Source organism: Dipodomys spectabilis, unplaced genomic scaffold, assembly GCF_019054845.1.
Source record: "Dipodomys spectabilis isolate Male_0828 unplaced genomic scaffold, ASM1905484v1 ptg000695l, whole genome shotgun sequence".
NCBI classification, from domain to species: domain Eukaryota; kingdom Metazoa; phylum Chordata; class Mammalia; order Rodentia; family Heteromyidae; genus Dipodomys; species Dipodomys spectabilis.
Window position 1 is genome coordinate 135,001 of NW_024871372.1, and position 25,298 is coordinate 160,298.

General features: G+C 60.6%; 1 protein-coding gene across 1 annotated transcript in view; it reads right to left on the bottom strand.

Annotated features, from left to right (window-relative positions):
• LOC122101848 overlaps window positions 1-25,298 on the bottom strand; it is a 141,705-nt gene that overhangs the window by 93,654 nt on the left and 22,753 nt on the right. The window contains exon 5 of the mRNA XM_042672322.1: window positions 5,121-5,315. Within this exon, the coding sequence (XP_042528256.1) occupies window positions 5,121-5,315 (195 nt within the window). The remainder of the gene's footprint in view (window positions 1-5,120; window positions 5,316-25,298) is intronic.

Here is a 25,298-nt window from a genome sequence, read left to right on the forward strand (position 1 = left end):
AGGCCTGGGGAGGGCCCGGGCCCCAGCATCTGCATGCCGCTCGCATTGGCAGTAGCCATGACAACATCTGTTGTAATAAACAAAGGCGTCCCCAGTGGCCTGGGATCTCGTGTCCAGAAACTGAGACAAGCTTCTCCACGCAGCCTGTGTCCTCAGGAAGGTGATGTTGACCCATGGCCAGACGCATCCCCCGCCATCCCCGCCTCCCAGGACGCGCAGCAAGCTTGTGGTTCTGTTCTCCCGTATCGCCACCCGTTCCTCTCCTCCACCCGCGCCGCCCTTCACCCAGGCCAGAACTGGCGCCAGGCCCCTGTGCACCATGCCCTTTAACGTGTGCACACACACAGAGAGAGGTTTCCTGTGGGTCCATGGTGCATGTGTGCACAGAGAGAGCGCTTTCCTGTGGGTTCCATGGTGCACGTGTGCACACAGAGAGAGGTTTCCTGTGGGTTCATGGTACACGTGTGCACAGAGAGAGAGCTTTCCCGTGGGTTCCATGGTGCACGTGTGCACACAGAGAGAGCTTTCCTGTGGGTCCATGGTACATGTGTGCACAGAGAGAGAGGTTTCCTGTGGGTTCCATGGTGCACGTGTGCACACAGAGAGAGGTTTCCTGTGGGTCCATGGTGCACGTGTGCACAGAGAGAGAGCTTTCCTGTGGGTCCATGGTGCACGTATGCACACACAGAGAGATTTCCTGTGGGTCCATGGTGCACGTGTGCACAGAGAGAGAGAGGTTTCCTGTGGGTTTCATGGTGCACGTGTGCACACAGAGAGAGGTTTCCTGTGGGTTTCATGGTGCACGTGTGCACACAGAGAGAGGTTTCCTGTGGGTCCATGGTGCACGTGTGCACAGAGAGAGAGAGGTTTCCAGTGGGTTTCATGGTGCACGTGTGCACACAGAGAGAGATTTCCTGTGGGTCCATGGTGCACGTGTGCACACAGAGAGAGAGGTTTCCTGTGGGTTTCATGGTGCACGTGTGCACACAGAGAGAGATTTCCTGTGGGTCCATGGTGCACATGTGCACACAGAGAGAGAGGTTTCCTGTGGGTTCCATGGTGCACGTGTGCACACAGAGAGAAATTTCCTGTGGGTTGCAGTGCATGTGCACACAGAGAAGTTTCCTGTGGGTTCCGAGTGCACGTGTGTACAGAGAGAGAGGTTTCCTGTGGGTTCCATGGTGCACGTGTGCACACAGAGAAGTTTCCTGTGGGTTCCATGGTGCACGTGTGTACAGAGAGAGAGGTTTCCTGTGGGTTCTGAGGTATACCTGTGTACATAGAGAGAAGTTTCCTTTGGTTTCTGGGTGCACATGTGCAAGAGAGAGAGATTTCCTGTGGGTTCCGGATGCACGAATGCACAGAGAGAGGTTTCCTGGGGTGCCAGGTGCACGTGTGTACAAAGAGAGAGGTTTCCTGTGGGTTCCATGGTGCATGTGCACACACACACATACACACACAGAGGTTTCCTGTGGGTTCCCTCCTGCTCCCCATCCTGTTCCCCCTCTCTCCTCCCCCTCCTGCTCCTAGCATGCTCCCCTCTCTCCTCTCCTTCCTGCTCCCCCTCCTCCCTCCCCTCTCTCTTCACAGGTGTGAGAGGTGGCCTAGATGCCCTGAGGAGGAATGTTCATTCCTCTTATGTGATGAAATCACATGGTACACTAGGAGCTGTGGAGGAGCAGGCTCCTGGGGTCCTGCCTGCCTCGGGTCTGCGGCCGGGCCGCGAGCGTGACAGTACGGCAGGACCGCGGGGCAGCCTCTCCTGGCTTTGTGAGACTTCCCACTCCGGTGTGGAAGTAGAAGTCAGTAGCCTGGTGCTTTATTTTTTCAGATCCTCATGCTAAAACGCCACGTCTGCCCTGTGCAGTACGGCGCTGCGGGATACGTTGGACAGGGCTGTGTGGCTTTGCTCGGACTTTGCGTAATTCCTGCCGTGGCCTGAAGCCTCCCCGTGCAGCTCAAGATGACCGTCGCGTTAGCTGTCTGATAAATGCGAGCGAGGTCAGGCTGGCTGGCCACCTCGGGTCATCCTCCTTGGACCCTTCCCAGGTGCTGAGCCCAGCAGGCACCGGCCGGCCCGCCAGCCACACGGAGCCTTGGTCGACCAAGAAGGGGCTCCTGCACCTGAGTCCCGGGACGGGCTCCCGGGGAAAGATGGTGTGGGCTCCCAGTCCCACCCCCAGGTACGTGCCTGAGGGACAGTTCGGTGGTTCTGGCCACCTGCAAGGCTGGGCGAGAGGAGGAAAATCAGGGCTGAGTGGAAACAAAACCAATTCTTCCTGATTCCAGAGCACCCTGGCTTATCACGTTCCCGGCATCACCTGCCTGCATCCTGCACAGAGAATGCCTGCTGCTCCACTCTGATCCAAGTGTACTCAAGGCTCAGAACGCAGGCTGTGTACCTCCGGGTCTACCTTGCAGCACCCTGCTGTTGTAGGGTGTACCTAGAAGCCTGGTGTTGCAGGATGTTGTAGTGTGAGACCATGCTCTCCTAGGACTGCTGTGTGGATTAGATCCCTGTGACAGAGCCTGGCGCTATCACAGGCCTGTGTGGGAGTCTGATTTTGTCCGCTTGCGCACAGAGTGTCCTGTGGCTCAGACAGCACAACCACAGTGCGTTCGCTTTCCTCAGCTGTCCCACCACGCAAGGTAGCTGTCAAGACTCGGTTTCTTGAGAAGTGCAGTAGTTTGTGTGGACGTGTGTTACCAGACTGCCCCAAGGTCAGTCATGGATGGACACAGCCACCGGCACGTTGGGCCAGGGTGGCATCTCGGCAGGTAAACAGCAGTGACGCGAACGTCACGGGCAGCCGCCGTGGAAGGAAGAGAGCACACATGTGCTGAGTGAGCTGAGAGCGCCTGCCCAGGACGTCCGGCCTGACTGCCCACAGCAGCCCACGGCAGCCCACGGCAGCGGGGGCATCTCTGAGCGCCTGCCCAGGACGTCCGGTCTGACTGCCCACAGCAGCGGGGGCATCTCTGAGCGCCTGCCCAGGACGTCCGGCCTGACTGCCCACGGCAGCGGGGGCATCTCTGAGCGCCTGCCCAGGACGTCCAGTCTGACTGCCCAGGGCAGCCCACGGCAGTGGGGCATCTCTGAGTGCCTGCCCAGGACGTCCGGTCTGACTGCCCACGGCAGCGGGGGCATCTCTGAGCGCCTGCCCAGGACGTCCGGCCTTACTGCCCACGGCAGCCCACGGCAGTGGGGCATCTCTGAGCGCCTGCCCAGGACGTCCGGCCTGACTGCCCACGGCAGCGGGGGCATCTCTGAGCGCCTGCCCAGGACGTCCGGTCTGACTGCCCAGGGCAGCGGGGGCATCTCTGAGCGCCTGCCCAGGACGTCCGGCCTGACTGCCCACGGCAGCCCACGGCAGCCCAGGGCAGCGGGGGCATCTCTGAGCGCCTGCCCAGGACGTCCGGCCTGACTGCCCAGGGCAGCGGGGGCATCTCTGAGCGCCTGCCCAGGACGTCCGGCCTGACTGCCCACGGCAGCCCACGGCAGCCCATGGCAGCAGGGCATCTCTGAGCGCCTGCCCAGGATGTCCGGTCTGACTGCCCAGGGCAGCGGGGGCATCTCTGAGCGCCTGCCCAGGACGTCCGGCCTGACTGCCCATGGCAGCGGGGGCATCTTGGGACTTGAGTCAGGGTCCAATGGAGGGCGAAGGGAGACAAGCCGGGAGAGGACTGAAGACCAGGCTTCGGACGCTCCTCCTTCTCACGTCCAGCCCTCTGGGTACCCCAGGCTCTCTATACGTCCTCGGGGCTCCAGGGGGGTCCTCCCCTGCACTGCAGGCCCAGCGATAGACTGTAGTCAGTGAGGCCCTGGCCTGCAGTCTGGCCACAGCCTCTGCTGCGAGGCTTTTAACAAGCAAGTCATTCTCTTGGTTCTGCAGTCTAATGCCAGCAGCTGCAGTGTTGGTGAGTAATGTAAATAACAACTGGCAGGTCCCATCACAAGACCTGGGGAGCATCCTGCACAACCCACTCGGAGCCTGCACAGCGACCACGTCTCCCAACCCACTGTGGAGCCCTGCACTGGAGTTCCCTGCACAGCGATGACGTCTCCCGACCCACTCCGGAGCCCTGCACAGCGATGACATCTTCTGACCCACTCCGGAGCCCTGCACAGTGACATCATCTCCCGACCCACTCCGGAGCCCTGCACAGTGACCACGTCTCCTGACCCACTCCGGAGCCCTGCACAGCGACCATGTCTCCTGACCCACTCCGGAGCCCTGCACAGTGACATCGTCTCCTGACCACTCCGGAGCCCTGCACAGTGACATCGTCTCCCGACCACTCCGGAGAAGCTGCTTCCAGCCCCCAGAACCTGGCTCTGCCTGCCGGCCCCACATGTGTCTGTGGGGGAACACCGTGCACAAGCCCCACACCACCCTTTGCCATCTCTGCCCATGAGGCCTGCGGTGTGGAAAGCCTAGCCCGTCCAGCAGGACACACTCACCAAAACCAGCCTCTAGTGCTGTCCCCCTTCTCCTCCTCCCCCCAGGCCATGCACAGGCCTCTGCATGGGGCGGGGCAGCGGTCCAGGAGCCGCGTGCTGTGACCAGCTCTGGCAGCTCTGGCAGGCACAGGGCGGCGCTTCCAGACCCAGACTTGGATGGTGAGTGCACACAGTTGACGGCTGTTCACCCAAACCGTACTGAGATACGTGCTCAGACCCCACGGGTGCGCACGGACCCCTCCAAGCCCAGCTTGCGGGGCCTTGCGCTGACCTGCTGGCCCAGTGCCGCTTACTCGTCAGAGGGCTAAAAAGAAAGGCGCCCACAGCCGGCGCTCACAATGTGCATTCCGCCACTGAATAGGGGAGAAGAGCAGTTCTCACTCCTGAGACCAAGAAGCTGCACAGACAAACACGACTCCAGATCCCACCCCGGCAACCGCCCGCGCGGACAAGGATGGGGAACGGGAAGACAGCGAGATCCCACCCCACGAGACCTCGTATACGAACACCAGAAAGGACAAGCCTCGGGAACCACCGCCGTTCGAGTCAGGGCTCGCGAGGAGACGGTGCTCTGGGGCTCCTGGGGAGGTCAGCGCGGGCACTGCCCATCCTCCCAGAGGTCGTGACTGTTGGACCGGCCGTGTGACACGGGCCTTACCAGAACCATGTGGCCGGTGGAGATGTCCATGGTGGACTGGACCGGCTCCTCAGACCAGGACGAGACGCTGCTTCGTGCGGATGGGCTGGGCATCGACCCATCGCTGAACTGGGAAGAGACGCTGCTGATGCGGGACGCGTGCGGGCCCTCGGGGCGGCCGGCCGGCCGGGCGGCCATGCGCTGGCGGCACAGCTCCTGAGGGAAGCAGATGCAGAGTTGGTGTTTAGCGGCTTAGAGGGTGCTGCGTGCAGCCCGGGGCCTCAGAGCTCCACCCTTCCCTCTGCCTGTGTGTCCTGAGCCAAGCTCACGTCTACGAGAACTCTCACACCAGCCGCCAGAGCGCCAGGGCGCCGGAGCCACCAAGCCAACGGGTGCTCCTCGGACCATCCGTGTGCAGGGGGGAGGCAAACACTTTCCATCTGGTTCTAGAACAAATGGGTATGCACGCACACATGTGTGTGTAGACACGCACATACACTCACATCCACCAAACACACACCTACATATACACCGTCGATTCATGAAAGGGGTTTCTTGGTCCTATTCATGGTCAAATGGAACATTCTAGAATAATGGAACAGGCAGAGGATAGACATGTCTTCCCCCTGCCCCTCTCAAGAATGTAAGCACATGGAAGGCCAGGATTCTGAAATGCACACAGAGCTGGTCTGGGTGGGGGAGGGGAGGAGGGCAAGAGGAGGGCCGTGTTCTGGTTCTTTCTTTCCACAACTTCTACAGGGTCACGCGCACACCCCAGGAGTCTCAGGACCCTGCTGCGGTGAGCCCTGGTGCTGAGCCCAGAGCGCCTGCCCCTGCCTGCCCCGGTGTGGCCATGGCAGACGAACTCTGGCCTTCTTCCTGCGAAGATGTTAACGGTAACTGGCATCGCAATGCCAGCGGACGGAGACGCTCACAGCACCTGAGCCCTGGCAGCGCGAGAAACGCCACACCGGATGGCTGCTCATCGGCTGAGCAGCGCGTAAGGCTCCCACCCCCGCACCTCCACGGGTGCCACGTGGAGAATCTCAGCTGCGCAGCGCTCCAGGGGCCAGTGTGCGCGTGTGCTCTCTGTCTGTCTGTCTGTCTCTGTCTCTTGCTCATTTTCTTCTCCGTGCTCACTAGTGGGGCATCCTTCTGGGGCTGTCCTTCCCCAGAGCCTCAGGGCTTGGCAGCTGATGAGTATGATCAAGGGCATCTCAAGGTGACACACGGGGGAAAGCTGAGCCAAAGAAAACAAGGCTAACTGGGCCCGGGCACCTGTACCCAGGGTGAAGGGGAAGGATGAGCCACGGCCGCAGTGCTACCGTCTCCTCTCCCCATCTTTGCCAAAAGAGAGCTTGTTAAAAAAAACAACCCACCTCCTCTGAGAACATCAAAAACAAAGCACAGCGGGTGAGCAGGCCCCACGCGGGCGGGGGCCTGAGGAAGTGGGCGCCAGGGACGCGCATCTCGGGTTCCCGCTTGGGCTCCGGAGGCGTTACTGGCTTCTGAGAAAGCATGGCAGAGGAGCTCTGCCGCAGCCCCCGTCTGTCTGCCGGGAAGTCCCACACGCACCTGCCCCACAGCCGGCGGAGAGCACAGCCTGCTCCGGGCTCTGGGGACAGGGGCCGACATGTTTGACATCCACCCATGAGATCCAGGAAGCGGAACTAGCCTCGTGTCCATCCACCCTGTGGCGTGCCCAGGGAAGACGTACATGAAGCCTGGATTTCTGTCCCTCTCTCCCAGGGGAAATACAGTTCACTGGGAAAGGGCCAAAGAAGGAGCTGGGTTCTGTCTCAGCCACCAACTCTTGGTGTGAACTTGTGTAAACTAGGAAGGTCTCAGCACACGCTTCTCTCACTTTAAACATGGGAATCGGGGCTAGGAATGTGGCTTAGAGGTAGAGGGCTTGCCTACCGTGCATGAAGCCCCGGGTTCCATTCCTCACTACTACATATGCAGAAAAAGCCAGAAATGGTGCTGTGGCTTAAGTGGTAGAGGGCTAGCCTTGAGCAAAAGAAGCTCAGCGACAGCGCCCAGGCCGAGTTCAAGCCCAGGACTGGCAAAAACAAACAAAACATGGAAATCAGAGCACCCACAGGCCTCCACCAGAGCCCACAGGCCTCCACCAGCGCCCACAGGCCTCCACCAGCGCCCACAGGCCTCCACCAGCGCCCACAGGCCTCCACCAGCACCCACAGGCCTCCACCAGCACCCACAGGCCTCCACCAGCGCCCACAGGCCTCCACCAGAGCCCACAGGCCTCCACCAGCGCCCACAGGCCTCCACCAGCGCCCACAGGCCTCCACCAGCGCCCACAGGACCCTACCAGCACCCACAGGCCTCCACCAGAGCCCACAGGCCTCCACCAGAACCCACAGGCCTCCACCAGCGCCCACAGGCCCCTACCAGAGCCCACAGGCCTCCACCAGCGCCCACAGGCCTCCACCAGCGCCCACAGGCCTCCACCAGCACCCACAGGCCTCCACCAGCGCCCACAGGCCTCCACCAGAGCCCACAGGCCTCCACCAGCGCCCACAGGCCTCCACCAGCGCCCACAGGCCTCCACCAGAGCCCACAGGCCTCCACCAGCACCCACAGGCCTCCACCAGCACCCACAGGCCTCCACCAGCACCCACAGGCCTCCACCAGCACCCACAGGCCTCCACCAGCGCCCACAGGCCTCCACCAGAGCCCACAGGCCTCCACCAGAGCCCACAGGACCCTACCAGCACCCACAGGCCTCCACCAGCACCCACAGGCCTCCACCAGAACCCACAGGCCTCCACCAGCGCCCACAGGACCCTACCAGCACCCACAGGCCTCCACCAGAGCCCACAGGCCTCCACCAGCGCCCACAGGCCTCCACCAGCGCCCACAGGCCCCTACCAGAGCCCACAGGCCTCCACCAGCGCCCACAGGCCTCCACCAGAGCCCACAGGCCTCCACCAGCGCCCACAGGCCTCCACCAGCGCCCACAGGCCTCCACCAGAGCCCACAGGCCTCCACCAGAGCCCACAGGCCTCCACCAGCACCCACAGGCCTCCACCAGAGCCCACAGGCCTCCACCAGCGCCCACAGGCCTCCACCAGCGCCCACAGGCCTCCACCAGAGCCCACAGGCCTCCACCAGAGCCCACAGGCCTCCACCAGCGCCCACAGGCCTCCACCAGAGCCCACAGGCCTCCACCAGAGCCCACAGGCCTCCACCAGCGCCTACAGGACCCTACCAGCACCCACAGGCCTCCACCAGAGCCCACAGGCCTCCACCAGCGCCCACAGGCCTCCACCAGCGCCCACAGGCCTCCACCAGAGCCCACAGGCCTCCACCAGAGCCCACAGGTCTCCACCAGCGCCCACAGGCCTCCACCAGTGCCCATCAGCCTCTAGCTAGTGGCCCACTCGCTGTGTAGCAGGAGGGTGAGAGCTGGAGGCTGTTGGAGAAGCTCACTGGGGTCAGGAGTGGGGCCTCCATAAGGCTGTAGGGAGCAGCCCTGTCGTGAGGCTCAGAGCCTGCAAAGCTTCCTCAAAGACACAGAGACAACCAGGAGATCCCTGGCAGAGCACTGGGCAGGAACCCTGGCTCCAGCCGTGACGGTGGTGCGGCCTTGGGCGGGTGCCGGGCGGAGGCAGGTTCTCTGGTCCCTCAGCTTCCTCCTGTGCCTGGTAGCAGCAGCTGGAAGAGCAGGGTCCCAAGGTTTAAGCAAGGGGTGTGCCTGGAGGGAGCCAGGCAGCCTCGCCCTCCTGTCCTTACTCATTTAGACGCACCAAGCTCCAGCACACACGTGGTCACCATGGCTGGACACGAGGAATGCCAGGACCTGACCCCAGAGCCCACGTCCTCCTGACCCCAGAGCCCACGTCCCCCTGACTCCAGAGCCCACCTGACCCCAGAGCCCACGTCCTCCTGACCCCAGTGCACACCTGACCCCAGAGCCCACGTCCTCCTGACCCCAGTGCACACCTGACCCCAGAGCCCATGTCCTCCTGACCCCAGTGCACACCTGACCCCAGAGCCCACGTCCTCCTGACCCCAGTGCTCACCTGACCCCAGTGCCCACGTCCTCCTGACCTCAGTGCCCACCTGACCCCAGTGCCCACGTCCTCCTGGCCCCAGTGCACACCTGACCCCAGAGCCCACGTCCTCCTGACCCCAGTGCACACCTGACCCCAGAGCCCACGTCCTCCTGACCTCAGTGCCCACCTGACCCCAGTGCCCACGTCCTCCTGACCCCAGTGCTCACCTGACCCCAGAGCCCACATCCACCCAGTGCCCACGTCCCCCTGACCCCAGTGCCCACATCCACCCAGTGCCCACGTCCCCTGACCCCAGAGCCCACCTCCTCCTGACCCCAGAGCCCACCTGACCCCAGAGCCCACGTCCTCCTGACCCCAGTGCCCACGTCCCCCTGACCCCAGAGCCCACCTGACCCCAGAGCCCACGTCCTCCTGACCCCAGAGCCCACGTCCCCCTGACCCCAGAGCCCACGTCCTCCTGACCCCAGAGCCCACGTCCCCCTGACCCCAGAGCCCACATCCCCGACTCCAGAGCCCACCTGACCCCAGAGCCCACCTGACCCCAGAGCCCACCTGACCCCAGAGCCCACGTCCTCCTGACCCCAGTGCCCACCTGACCCCAGTGCCCACGTCCTCCTGACCCCAGTGCTCACCTGACCCCAGAGACCACGTCCCCCTGACCCCAGTGCCCATCTGACCCCAGTGCCCACCTGACCCCAGAGCCCACGTCCTCCTGACCCCAGTGCTCACCTGACCCCAGAGCCCACGTCCCCCTGACCCCAGTGCACAACTGACCCCAGAGCCCACGTCCCCCTGACTCCAGAGCCCACCTGACCCCAGAGCCCACCTGACCCCAGAGCCCACCTGACCCCAGTGTCCACCTGACCCCAGAGCCCACCTGACCCCGTGCCCACCTGACCCCAGAGCCCACCTGACCCCAGAGCCCACCTGACCCCAGAGCCCACGTCCTCCTGACCCCAGTGCCCACCTGACCCCAGTGCCCACCTGACCCCAGAGCCCACCTGACCCCAGTGCCCACCTGACCCCAGAGCCCACCTGACCCCAGAGCCCACCTGACCCCAGTGCCCACCTGACCCCAGAGCCCACCTGACCCCAGTGCCCACCTGACCCCAGAGCCCACCTGACCCCAGTGCCCACCTGACCCCAGAGCCCACCTGACCCCAGAGCCCACCTGACCCCAGTGCCCACCTGACCCCAGAGCCCACCTGACCCCAGTGCCCACCTAACCCCAGAGCCCACCTGACTCCAGTGCCCACCTGACCCCAGAGCCCACCTGACCCCAGAGCCCACCTGACCCCAGTGCCCACCTGACCCCAGAGCCCACCTGACCCCAGTGCCCACCTAACCCCAGAGCCCACCTGACCCCAGTGCCCACCTGACCCCAGAGCCCACGACCCCCTGACCCCAGAGCCCACGACCCCCTGACCCCAGAGCCCACGTCCCCCTGACCCCAGTGCCCACGTCCCCCTGACCCCAGTGCCCACATCCACTCAGTGTTCACGTCCACCTGACCTCCAGTGCCCGCATCCACCCAGTGTTCACGTCCACCTGACCTCCAGTGCTCACATCTCTCTGAAGCCATGCACAGAGTATCAGTGTCGCTGGGCCAGAGCTGGTTCCCCCTGGCCATGGGGCTAGAGGGAGCCTGGCCCCAGCGGAAGCCAGGGTGGGTCATGTGTGAGCGATGGCTCTGCGCCAGGGCTGAGCTCACAGACCTGGGCATGGCGGGAGGTGGTCAGGAGTGGGTAGAGTGGGAGCACATCTGTGAGGGGAGGAGGTGCCCCTAGGTGTCCTGTGGGCATCGTGCCCAACGTTCCTGCTGAGCACCTTTGTCCTTGGTGCTCTACACCACAGGCTTCCTTCCGCCAGGTTTGCCTTTCAGTAAGAATCCATGCCAGCTGGATTCGGCAGTGCCGATGCCTGGTCTGGCCAGGACCCTTGTGAACTCACACCTCCTCCCTCCAGGCTGGTCTCCTGCTGGGGCCTGCCTGGGCCTCCGAGCTGCGTGGCCCCCGGTGGCATCCTGGTGTCGCCAAACATTGGTCCTGGGCCTGTGGGAGCAGAGGCCGCCGGCACTGAAGCCTGGCGAGGCCGGGTGGCCCAGGCCTGGCGCTGCCATCTGTGATGGGGCGCGTGCTCTCCCTCCAGGCTCCCATCCCGTCGTCCTGATCTGAATCCGGGGACCAGCAGCATGCCAGCTGTGGCTGAGCGGATGCAGAATGAGATGCGGTCTGGGTGGGACGTGACAGAGGACGGAGGCTCTGGTGGAGAGCCCCCTCCGGAGGGCAGGCCGCAGGCCCACAGGGGTCTCCTCGCCACTCCTGCTGCCCTAATGTGGAGGGGACCCCAGCTGCTCCCCGGGGAGGGGTCCCCATCTGACGCTGCCAGGCCTTCTCACGCTGGGAACCACAGACTGGTTCTCTGGTCCAGAGGCTGTCTGGATACGTGAGAACCCGGGGTGCCCTAACACCCCGAGGTGGGCAGAGGCCACCCTGAGCCTTCCGTTAGTTGTTTAAAAACAAATAACACAAAGGCTATGTGCCGCCAGTCTCTGTAACAGACTTGGACGTTTCAGATCTAAGAAAAGGGCTGTCTACCTCCCATCACCCGGGAGGACACGGGGTGGACAGGGCACAGCTTTGAGAGGCCCGGGCAGGGCCTGGGGGCTGCAGTGGGTTTGGATCCATTCTTAGCCACGGGTCTGGGATGAGGGCAGTCAGCGCCATGCAGATCGGAGCCAGACCCAGGGCTTCCCTGCCACAACGGGACCACGAAACCACTGCCCCATGCCACCCCACGCGCCAGCTCCTTCTCGCTCAGAGGATGACAGCGGGAGCAGCCCCCAGCCCTCGCCAGGATGAGAGCGGGGAGCATGGCAGTACTGAAGAGGACGCAGTAGCCCATTCCACGCGGTCAGCAGACACGCCCACATGGGCCACACAGCCACACTGATCTGCCCATCCGTGAGGGACGCGAACCGCCACGCGCTTCCTGGCAGGGCCTCGGGGGCTCAGTTCAACACTGAGCTGTGTCTGCAACCATTTACCTGAGCAGGGATACTTGATAACGCTAGGTAAACTGTGAGCACGCTCGGAGAGAAATCGAGACCCGCCCAAGCACATCCTGAAAAGTCTTCCGTTTACAATCCTGGCAGCAACAAACAGCATTTTCAACACCAGAAGTTCAGGTTCAGGTTCAGGGTATAAACACATGGAAGTGAGAATCACAGGACACAGAGCCTGAGCTCCTGTTAACCAGATGGAGGCCTGGAATGAATGAAGTGTGAGCTCGGGATGGGTGTGCAGTGAGTGGAAGTGTGAGCTCGGGATGGTGTGCAGTGAGTGGAAGTGTGAGCTCGGGATGGTGTGCAGTGAGCGGAAGTGTGAGCTCGGGATGGGTGTGCAGTGAGCGGAAGTGTGAGCTCGGGATGGTGTACAGTGAGTGGAAGTGTGAGCTCGGGATGGTGTGCAGTGAGCGGAAGTGTGAGCTTGGGATGGGTGTGCAGTGAGCGGAAGTGTGAGCTCGGGATGGTGTGTGCAGTGAGCGGAAGTGTGAGCTCGGGATGGGTGTGCATGGTGAGTGGAAGTGTGAGCTCGGAATGGTGTGCATGGTGAGCAGAAGTGTGAGCTCGGGATGGTGTGCATGGTGAGCAGAAGTGTGAGCTCGGGATGGGTGTGCATGGTGAGCGGAAGTGTGAGCTCGGGATGGGTGTGCATGGTGAGTGGAAGCGTGAGCTCGGGATGGGTGTGCAGTGAGAGAAAGTGTGAGCTCGGGATGGTGTGCAGTGAGTGGAAGTGTGAGCTCGGGATGGTGTGCACGGTGAGCGGAAGTGTGAGCTCGGGATGGGTGTGCATGGTGAGTGGAAGCGTGAGCTCGGGATGGGTGTGCAGTGAGCGAAAGTGTGAGCTCGGGATGGTGTGCAGTGAGTGGAAGTGTGAGCTCGGGATGGTGTGCAGTGAGCGGAAGTGTGAGCTCGGGATGGTGTGCACGGTGAGCGGAAGTGTGAGCTCGGGATGGGTGTGCACGGTGAGTGGAAGTGTGAGCTCGGGATGGGTGTGCACAGTGAGTGGAAGTGTGAGCTCGAGATGGTGTGCACGGTGAGTGGAAGTGTGAGCTCGGGATGGTGTGCACGGTGAGCTGAAGTGTGAGCTCGGGATGGTGTGCGCAGTGAGTGGAAGTGTGAGCTTGGGATGGTGTGCACGGTGAGCTGAAGTGTGAGCTCGGGATGGGTGTGCGCAGTGAGAAGTGTGAGCACGGGATGGTGTGCGCAGTGAGAAGTGTGAGCTCGGGATGGTGTGCGCAGTGAGAAGTGTGAGCTCTGGATGGTTTGAGCAGTGAGAAGTGTGAGCTCGGGATGGGTGTGCAGTGAGAAGTGTGAGCTCGGGATGGGTGCGCAGTGAGAAGTGTGAGCTCTGGATGGTGTGCAGTGAGAAGTGTGAGCTCTGGATGGTGTGCAGTGAGAAGTGTGAGCTCGGGATGGTGTGCAGTGAGCGGAAGTGTGAGCTTGGGATGGTGTGCAGTGAGTGGAAGTGTGAGCCGGGAGGGTGTGCAGTGAGTGGAAGTGTGAGCTCGGGATGGTGTGTGCAGTGAGCGGAAGTGTGAGCTTGGGATGGTGTGCACGGTGAGCTGAAGTGTGAGCTCGGGATGGGTGAGCGCAGTGAGAAGTGTGAGCTCGGGATGGTGTGCGCAGTGAGAAGTGTGAGCTCGGGATGGTGTGCGCAGTGAGAAGTGTGAGCTCGGGATGGGTGTGCACAGTGAGCGGAAATGTGAGTTTGGGATGGGTGTGCGCGGTGAGTGGAAGTGTGAGCCGGGATGGGTGTGCAGTGAGTGGAAGTGTGAGCTCGGGATGGGTGTGCAGTGAGCGGAAGTGTGAGCTCGGGATGGGTGTGCACGGTGAGTGGAAGTGTGAGCTTGGGATGGTGTGCATGGTGAGCAGAAGTGTGAGCTCGGGATGGTGTGCATGGTGAGCGGAAGTGTGAGCTCGGGATGGGTGTGCACGGTGAGTGGAAGTGTGAGCTCGAGATGGTGTGCACAGTGAGCGGAAGTGTGAGCTCGGGATGGTGTGCACGGTGAGCGGAAGTGTGAGCTCGGGATGGTGTGCGCAGTGAGTGGAAGTGTGAGCTTGGGATGGTGTGCACGGTGAGCTGAAGTGTGAGCTCGGGATGGGTGTGCAGTGAGCGAAAGTGTGAGCTCAGGATGGGTGTGCAGTGAGCGGAAGTGTGAGCTTGGGATGGTGTGCACGGTGAGCTGAAGTGTGAGCTCGGGATGGGTGTGCGTAGTGAGAAGTGTGAGCTCGGGATGGTGTGCGCAGTGAGAAGTGTGAGCTCGGGATGGTGTGCGCAGTGAGAAGTGTGAGCTCTGGATGGTTTGTGCAGTGAGAAGTGTGAGCTCGGGATGGGTGTGCAGTGAGAAGTGTGAGCTCGGGATGGGTGCGCAGTGAGAAGTGTGAGCTCTGGATGGTGTGCAGTGAGAAGTGTGAGCTCTGGATGGTGTGCAGTGAGAAGTGTGAGCTCGGGATGGTGTGCAGTGAGCGGAAGTGTGAGCTTGGGATGGTGTGCAGTGAGTGGAAGTGTGAGCCGGGATGGGTGTGCAGTGAGTGGAAGTGTGAGCTCGGGATGGTGTGTGCAGTGAGCGGAAGTGTGAGCTCGGGATGGGTGTGCATGGTGAGTGGAAGTGTGAGCTCGGAATGGTGTGCATGGTGAGCAGAAGTGTGAGCTCGGGATGGTGTGCATGGTGAGCAGAAGTGTGAGCTCGGGATGGGTGTGCACGGTGAGCGGAAGTGTGAGCTCGGATTGGGTGTGCATGGTGAGTGGAAGTGTGAGCTCGGGATGGGTGTGCACGGTGAGTGGAAGTGTGAGCTCGGGATGGGTGTGCATGGTGAGCGGAAGTGTGAGCTCGGGATGGTGTTCAGTGAGTGGAAGTGTGAGCTCGGGATGGGTGTGCAGTGAGTGGAAGTGTGAGCTCGGGATGGTGTGCACGGTGAGCGGAAGGGTGAGCTCGGGATGGGCGTGCAGGGTGAGTGGAAGTGTGAGCTCGGGATGGGTGTGCATGGTGAGCGGAAATGTGAGTTTGGGATGGGTGTGCGCGGTGAGTGGAAGTGTGAGCCGGGATGGGTGTGCAGTGAGTGGAAGTGTGAGCTCGGGATGGGTGTGCAGTGAGCGGAAGTGTGAGCTCGGGATGGGTGTGCACGGTGAGTGGAAGTGTGAGCTTGGGATGGTGTGCATGGTGAGCAGAAGTGTGAGCTCGGGATGGTGTGCATGGTGAGCGGAAGTGTGAGCTCGGGATGGGTGTGCACGGTGAGTGGAAGTGTGAGCTCGGGATGGGTGTGCACGGTGAGTGGAAGTGTGAGCTCGAGATGGTGTGCACGGTGAGCGGAAGTGTGAGCTCGGGATGGTGTGCACGGTGAGCGGAAGTGTGAGCTCGGGATGGTGTGCGCAGTGAGTGGAAGTGTGAGCTTGGGATGGTGTGCACGGTGAGCTGAAGTGTGAGCTCGGGATGGGTGTGCAGTGAGCGAAAGTGTGAGCTCAGGATGGGTGTGCAGTGAGCGGAAGTGTGAGCTCGGGATGGGTGTGCATGGTGAGCGGAAGTGTGAGCTCGGGATGGGTGTGCGCAGTGAGAAGTGTGAGCTCGGGATGGGTGTGCAGTGAGAAGAGTGAGCTCGGGATGGATGTGCAGTGAGTGGAAGTGTGAGCTCTGGATGGTGTGCACGGTGAGTGGAAGTGTGAGCTCAGGATGGGTGTGCAGAGTGGAAGTGTGAGCTCGGGATGGATGTGCGCAGTGAGAAGTGTGAGCTCAGGATGGTGTGTGCAGTGAGAAGTGTGAGCTCGGGATGGGTGTGCAGTGAGAAGTGTGAGCTCGGGATGGGTGCACAGTGAGAAGTGTGAGTTCTGGATGGTGTGCAGTGAGAAGTGTGAGCTCTGGATGGTGTGCAGTGAGCGGAAGTGTGAGCTCGGGATGGTGTGCAGTGAGAAGTGTGAGCTCTGGATGGTGTGCAGTGAGCGGAAGTGTGAGCTTGGGATGGTGTGCAGTGAGTGGAAGTGTGAGCTCGGGATGGGTGTGCAGTGAGTGGAAGTGTGAGCTCGGGATGGTGTGCGCAGTGAGCGGAAGTGTGAGCTCTGGATGGTGTGCAGTGAGAAGTGTGAGCTCAGGATGGTGTGCGCAGTGAGTGGAAGTGTGAGCTCGGGATGGTGTGCGCAGTGAGAAGTGTGAGCTCGGGATGGGTGTGCGCAGTGAGAAGTGTGAGCTCGGGATGGTGTGCGCAGTGAGAAGTGTGAGCTCGGGATGGTGCGCAGTGAGAAGTGTGAGCTCGGGATGGTGTGCGCAGTGAGAAGTGTGAGCTCGGGATGGGTGTGCACAGTGAGCGGAAGTGTGAGCTCAGGATGGGTGCGCAGTGAGAAGTGTGAGCTCGGGATGGGTGTGCACGGTGAGCGGAAGTGTGAGCTCGGGATGGGTGTGCTAGCTGCCCCTCTTTGAGCGAGTGCCTTTGCCCGCCCAGGTCTGTGGGGAGCAGTTTCACGTGTCTGGACCAGGCCTCACCGGAACCTTCCTGCCACTTCGTTTGTGAAAGTCAACGCATCCTGAGATGCAGGCAAAGTCTAACAGACCCACGCAGGCTGTGAGCGGGGACAATTCCTCCTCAGCCAGCAGGGTGGGGACGCGTAGCCTGGTGCCGGCCTCTGGGGGTGGGTGACAGCCCTCGGCCAGCAGGTGGGCTCACAGGGAGGGAGGGCAGGTGGCCAAGTGGATGCTGACGCCGCCCCACAGCCGGGTGGCTCCCTCCAGATGGCTCTGAACTCATGGGCCCCTGGGTGGCGGCTGCCCTAGCGGACTCCGGCCTTCCCAGCTCTCCGGGAGGGGGGGAGGAGGAGGGGGAGGGGGAGGAGAAACCTAGACTTTGTCCAAGTCTGTTGCCTTTTTAAAAAATCTGAATTCCTACTTTAAGCAACAGAGAAGCAGCTCATGTGGGTAGTAAAACGCAAACTCTCAAGGAGCAAGCTGGAGCTCTGCTCCTTGCAAACACAGCATGGGGACCCCGGGGGCGTCTGGGGGTCCCCACGCTGACCTCAGGAGTCAGGTCCACCAGGCTCACCAGCACCAGGGGCACCCCAGTGAAACGCTCACCTCCGTCCACTCGGGAGGCCCCTCTCCCAGCTGGGGCCACCGAGGAGAGAAGAGCACTTCCCTAGCGCCTCCACATTAAGTACGCCATCGCTAATGGGACCTGAGCGTGCCAGCTCACGCCTGCCACAGCGCCTTAGAGCATCCAAATGGCTAACCCTCCCAAGAAGAGAGGGGCAGGCCCCGCCCAGAACAGCTGCCCATTGAGAAAATGTGAGAGGCCAGACTCACACACCCACGCACCATGCCACTTCCACATGCCCAGGGCCGGCTGCAGAGTGGAGTGTGCCAGCCCAGGGCCAGTGAGCCCCCAGGACAGGGACACACCTGTGTGCCACACACAGAACTGAGCCCCAGGACAGACACACACCTGTGTGCCACACAGAACTGAGCCCCCAGGACTGACACGCACCTGTGTGACACACAGAACTGAGCCCCAGGACAGACACACACCTGTGTGACACACACAGAACTGAGCCCCCAGGACTGACACGCACCTGTGTGACACACAGAACTGAGCCCCAGGACTGACACACACCTGTGTGCCACACACAGAACTGAGCCCCAGGACAGACACACACCTGTGTGACACACACAGAACTGAGCCCCAGGACAGACACACACCTGTGTGCCACACACAGAACTGAGCCCCAGGACTGACACGCACCTGTGTGACACACACAGAACTGAGCCCCAGGACAGACACACACCTGTGTAACACGCACAGAACTGAGCCCCAGGACAGACACACACCTGTGTGCCACACACAGAACTGAGCCCCAGGACTGACACGCACCTGTGTGACACACACAGAACTGAGCCCCAGGACAGACACACACCTGTGTGACACGCACAGAACTGAGCCCCCAGGACTGACACGCACCTGTGTGACACACAGAACTGAGCCCCAGGACAGACACACACCTGTGTGACACACAGAACTGAGCCCTAGGACAGACACACACCTGTGTGACACGCACAGAACTGAGCCCCCAGGACAGAGACACACCTGTGTAACACGCACAGAACTGAGCCCCAGGACAGACACACACCTGTGTGACACACACAGAACTGAGCCCCAGGACAGAGACACATACCTGTGTGACACACAGAACTGAGCCCCCAGGACAGATACACACCTGTGTGACATGCACAGAACTGAGCCCCAGGACTGACACACACCTGTGTGCCACACACAGAACTGAGCCCCAGGACAGACACACACCTGTGTAACACGCACAGAACTGAGCCCCAGGACAGACACGCACCTGTGTAACACGCACAGAACTGAGCCCCAGGACAGACACACACCTGTGTGACACACACAGAACTGAGCCCCAGGACAGACACACACCTGTGTAACACGCACAGAACTGAGCCCCAGGACAGACACACACCTGTGTGACACACACAGAACTGAGCCCCCAGGACTGACACGCACCTGTGTGACACACACAGAACTGAGCCCCAGGACTGACACACACCTGTGTAACACGCACAGAACTGAGCCCCAGGACTGACACGCACCTGTGTGACACACACAGAACTGAGCCCCCAGGACAGACACGCACCTGTGTGCCACACAGAACTGAGCCCCAGGACTGACACACACCTGTGTAACACGCACAGAACTGAGCCCCCAGGACTGACACGCACCTGTGTGACACACAGAACTGAGCCCCCAGGACAGACACACACCTGTGTGACACGCACAGAACTGAGCCCTAGGACAGACACACACCTGTGTGACACACACAGAACTGAGCCCCAGGACAGAGACACATACCTGTGTGACACACAGAACTGAGCCCCAGGACAGACACACACCTGTGTGACACGCACAGAACTGAGCCCCAGGACTGACACATACCTGTGTGACACACACAGAACTGAGCCCCAGGACTGACACACACCTGTGTGACACGCACAGAACTGAGCCCCAGGACTGACACATACCTGTGTGACACACACAGAACTGAGCCCCAGGACTGACACATACCTGTGTGACACGCACAGAACTGAGCTCCAGGACTGACACACACCTGTGTGACACACACAGAACTGAGCCCCAGGACTGACACACACCTGTGTGACACGCACAGAACTGAGCCCCAGGACTGACACATACCTGTGTGACACACACAGAACTGAGCCCCAGGACTGACACACACCTGTGTGACACACAGAACTGAGCCCCAGGACTGACACACACCTGTGTGACACGCACAGAACTGAGCCCCAGGACAGACACACACCTGTGTGCCACACACAGAACTGAGCCCCAGGACTGACACACACCTGTGTGACACACAGAACTGAGCCTCCAGGACAGACACACACCTGTGTGACACGCACAGAACTGAGCCCCAGGACTGACACATACCTGTGTGACACACACAGAACTGAGCCCCAGGACTGACACATACCTGTGTGACACACACAGAACTGAGCCCCAGGACTGACACGCACCTGTGTGACACAGAACTGAGCCCCAGGACTGACACACACCTGTGTGACATGCACAGAACTGAGCCCCAGGACAGACACACACCTGTGTGACACGCACAGAACTGAGCCCCAGGACAGACACACACCTGTGTGACACACACAGAACTGAGCCCCCAGGACTGACACACACCTGTGTGACACGCACAGAACTGAGCTCCCCACCCCAGCCACGGCTTGAACCTGGAGGCTGCACGTGTACAGAGTAGATCCTCTGGGTATAAGTATACAGATGGAGCAAGACTCTCTCTCCCCCCCCTCTCTCTGTCTCTGTCTCTCTCCCTCTCTGTCTCTGTCTCTCTCTGTCTGTCTCTCTCTCCCTCTCTCTGTCTCTCTCTCTCACTCACACACACACTCAATACCATGCTCCATGCTGAGCAGAGGCTCTGGGAGGTGTCTGCAGAGCACTCAAAGTGTTCTTACTTCTTGATAGCACCATTTGAAAGCTATGTTGAACAGGATTCTGGGGCAGAGGCTCATCTATACACACAAGAATGCAAATGTCTCGTTTCTCAGTTACGCATCAGATGTGGGAGAATTACAGAGAGCAGGAGTCACTGCCAGAGAAAAGACCTGTCAGTCTTGAATTCTGCTGAAAATTAAAAAATAAAGAAGACCAAGACTACAAAGGCTGCAGACAAGCCCTGCACCTTTTGAGGAACAAGCAGGATGAAGCAGGGCACACTTCAATGTGTGCACAAAGGACCCTGTAATTTCCAGGGTTGTGTGCAGAGTGCATTAGCAGGAACAGGACAAAACCAGGGAACACAGGCAGAAAGCCACAGAGGAAAAATGGCTCATGAGGATGTGCTTGGAGGGTCCAGGACAGTTACCCTCCAGACAGGACAAAACTCCAGGAGAACACAGCGACCCCGGGAGGGGCCGACCTGCAGTGCGGGACGGCCGGCGTGTGCCCACGGCAAGGGCCAGGCGCCGTGTGGGCTCAGCGGCCTGCAGGTTTCAGAGTGGAAACAAGCGTAGGGAACCCCCCAGATACGGAAGCTACACTCAGGGCGAATGACGGGTGGACTTTACCTCTGCTTCATTTTGCTTATTTATATCCTGTTTAAAAGTCCTAAAATCCTGCACGCACCACGCTGGAAGTAAGTGCATCGTTTACAAACCATGTACGAGGGCAGCTGGGGAGGAGACACCCACCCGTCAGATGGGCTACATAGACCCACCTTTCCTGATTCACGCGGAAAGCGTAGTTCCGCTTTTAAACTTGATGCCCCTGCAGGCAAGACCCATGTGAGCACAGCCACAGAGCCACTGTACTCCAATTTTCCCTCCGCTAATTGCCTGGAACGCCACGGGCACTGGGCAGGCTGGTGAGCCACAGGGCACAGGCTGGCTCCCCTCCCCCCCGAAGGTCACAGGGCGCAGGGCTGGCTCCCCCCCGAAAGGTCACAGGAAGCAGGGCTGGCTCCCCCCCCCCAAGGGTCACAGGACTCAGGGCTGGCTACCCCCCCCCCCCCGAAGGTCACAGGACTCAGGGCTGGTCCCCCAGAAGGTCACAGGGCGCAGGGCTGGCTCCCCCCCCCCGAAGGTCACAGGAAGCAGGGCTGGCTCCCCCCCCCGAGGGTCACAAGGCTGGCTTCCCCCCCCCCCGAGGGTCACAGGGCGCAGGGCTGGCTCCTTCCCCCTCCTCCCCGAAGGTCACAGGACTCAGGGCTGGTCCCCATGAAGGTCACAGAACTCAGAGTTGTCCCCCCGAAGGTCACAGGGCTCAGGGCTGGCTCCCCCCCCCAAGGGTCACAGGGCGCAGGGCTGGCTCCCCCCCAAAGGTCACAGGACTCAGGGCTGGTCCCCCAGAAGGTCACAGGGTGCAGGGCTGGCTCCTTCCCCCTCCTCCCCGAAGGTCACAGGACTCAGGGCTGGTCCCCATGAAGGTCACAGGACTCAGGGCTGGCTCCCTCCCTCCCCCGAAGGTCACAGGACTCAGGGCAGGTCCCCATGAAGGTCACAGAACTCAGAGTTGTCCCCCTGAAGGTCACAGGGCACAGGGCTGGCCCCCCCCCGAAGGTCACAGGACTCAGGACTGGTCCCCATGTAGGTCACAGGACTCAGAGTTGTCCCCCTGAAGGTCACAGGATGCAGGGCTAGCCCCCCGAAGGTCACAGGGCTGGCCCCCCGAAGGTCACAGGGCGCAGGGCTAGCCCCCCGAAGGTCACAGGGCTGGCCCCCCGAAGGTCACAGGGCGCAGGGCTGGCCCCCCGAAGGTCACAGGGCGCAGGGCTGGCCCCCCGAAGGTCACAGGGCGCAGGGCTGGCCCCCCGAAGGTCACCTGCCCCAGCCCCCTACAAGGTGGAGGCCAGAGCAGAGGAGCTGCGTCACTGTCCCCATGGGGCCTGTCTCACTTCAGGGGCTCAGATTCCCCTAGTGACAGAGGTGCGGAGCCTGCGCCAAAACCTGACGCTTCAGGATGCAGACCGAGGGCAGCAGCCCACGCGCACACTCATTCCTCACACACAGGCACGTTCACACGCACACAGGCACGCTCACTCCCTCACACGTGCACACTCATTCCTCACACACAGGCACGTTCACACACACACAGGCACGCTCACTCCCTCACACGTGCACACTCATTCCTCACACACAGGCACGTTCACACGCACACAGCACACTCACTCCTCACGTGCACACATTCCTCACACACAGGCACGTTCACACGCACACAGGCACGCTCATTCCCTCACACGTGCACACTCATTCCTCACACACAGGCACGTTCACACGCACACAGCACACTCACTCCTCACACGTGCACACTCATTCCTCACACACAGGCACGTTCACACGCACACAGGCACACTCATTCCTCACACAGGCACGTTCACACGCACACAGGCACGCTCACTCCCTCACATGTGCACACTCATTCCTCACACACAGGCACACTCATTCCTCACACACAGGCACGTTCACACACACAGGCACACTCATTCCTCACACACAGGCACACTCATTCCTCACACACAGGCACACTCATTCCCTTACACACAGGCACACTCACTCCTCACACACAGGCACGCTCATTCCCTCACACAGGCACGTTCACACGCATACATGCACACTCATCCCTCACACACACAATGCACTCACTCCCTTGCTTCCGTCCTGCCTCCTGCACCATTCTGCCAGCTCTTATGCCCTGCCCACCCTGTGCAGTGGGCACCCGCTCACTCGCACACACCAGCACACTCTGGGGACCCTGGGACGTCCACACGGAGGCCGCATTTGAACCCATGGAGGCAGCACTGCCCAGACAGCAGGAACCAGATCCCAGCCTCCCATATGGCCACACGAGGGCCCACTGGGAGCTGCTCCAGCCTGGCTTCCCCCCGCAGGCCTGCAGCTGCACACACCTTCACACTGCCCAGAGCGGGGCTTTGAAGCCCCATGAGAAGGTGAGTGAGCTCTGTGGAGCCAGAAGATCCAAGCTTCTACAACCTTCTGCTACAAAACCACCTCTCCTTTAAGATGCCTCCATTTACTTTGTCCCGACGATTGAGTCCTAGCTTGAAATCAGGAAGAGTTGTCAAAATAAATGCACAGGATACATAATTTAACAGACACCTTTGTTCTCGAATGACCCATGTCTAATATGGGTTATGTAATACTCTAACATTCTAATTCAGGGGCTCTTTTTAAAAAATGCTCTTTTATCTGCCAAGGGTCATGTGGATATTGTAACACCATTATTATTATTAATACAATATGATTAACACATGCCGATGAACTGAGCAGCTGACGAAGATGCACTATGTGTCAGTTTCAACCAAGTGATTTTCTGGGTCTTACATGTCCTGCAAGGTGCCTTTCTTTAAATTGGCATCAATTAATAGCAAAAGGGGCTTCATTTTAACATATCCTTCATGCATACAATGTATGGTGTCAGAGTTCTGCTTCCGTCACTTTGCCCCATCCACTTCCTAAACAACTTGAGCAAGCGTGCTTGCACACATGAAGTGTTTTGGCCATATTCTCTACAAGCTCCTGTCCACACCTGACAGTCTGTGTTCCCCCCAGCTCCTGTCCACACCTGACAGTCTGTGTGTCCCCCCAGCTCCTGTCCATACCTGACAGTCTGTGTGTCCCCCCAGCTCCTGCCCACACCTGACCGTCTGTGTGTTCCCCCCAGCTCCTGTCTATACCTGACAGTCTGTGTGTCCCCCCAGCTCCTGTCTACACCTGACAGTCTGTGTGTCCCCCCAGCTCCTGTCTATACCTGACAGTCTGTGTGTCCCCCCAGCTCCTGTCTACACCTGACAGTCTGTGTGTCCCCCCAGCTCCTGTCCACACCTGACAGTCTGTGTGTCCCCCCAGCTCCTGTCCACACCTGACAGTCTGTGTGTCCCCCCAGCTCCTGTCCACACCTGACAGTCTGTGTGTTCCCCAGCTCCTGTCCACACCTGACAGTCTGTGTGTCCCCCCAGCTCCTGTCCATACCTGACAGTCTGTGTGTTCCCCCAGCTCCTGTCCACACCTGACAGTCTGTGTGTTCCCCCCACAGCTCCTGTCTATACTTGACAGTCTGTGTGTTCCCCCCACAGCTCCTGTCTATACTTGACAGTCTGTGTGTTCCCCCAGCTCCTGTCTATACCTGACAGTCTGTGTGTCCCCCCAGCTCCTGTCTATACCTGACAGTCTGTGTGTTCCCCCAGCTCCTGTCTACACCTGACAGTCTGTGTGTCCCCACAGCTCCTGTCCACACCTGACAGTCTGTGTGTCCCCCCAGCTCCTGTCTATACTTGACAGTCTGTGTGTCCCCCCAGCTCGTGTCTATACCTGACAGTCTGTGTGTCCCCCCAGCTCCTGTCCATACCTGACAGTCTGTGTGTTCCCCCAGCTCCTGCCCACACCTGACAGTCTGTGTGTCCCCCCAGCTCCTGTCCATACCTGACAGTCTGTGTGTCCCCCCAGCTCCTGTCCACACCTGACAGTCTGTGTGTCCCCCCAGCTCCTGTCCACACCTGACAGTCTGTGTGTCCCCCCAGCTCCTGTCCATACCTGACAGTCTGTGTGTCCCCTCAGCTCCTGTCTACACCTGACAGTCTGTGTGTCCCCCCCAGCTCCTGTCTATACCTGACAGTCTGTGTGTCCCCCCAGCTCCTGTCTACACCTGACAGTCTGTGTGTCCCCCCAGCTCCTGTCCACACCTGACAGTCTGTGTGTCCCCCCAGCTCCTGTCTATACCTGACAGTCTGTGTGTCCCCCCAGCTCCTGCTCACACCTGACAGGCTGTGTGTTCCCCCCACAGCTCCTGTCTATACTTGACAGTCTGTGTGTCCCCCCAGCTCGTGTCTATACCTGACAGTCTGTGTGTCCCCCCCAGCTCCTGTCTATACCTGACAGTCTGTGTGTCCCCCCAGCTCCTGTCTATACCTGACAGTCTGTGTGTTCCCCCCAGCTCGTGTCTATACCTGACAGTCTGTGTGTCCCCCCAGCTCCTGTCCACACCTGACAGTCTGTGTGTCCCCCCAGCTCCTGTCTATACCTGACAGTCTGTGTGTCCCCCCAGCTCCTGTCC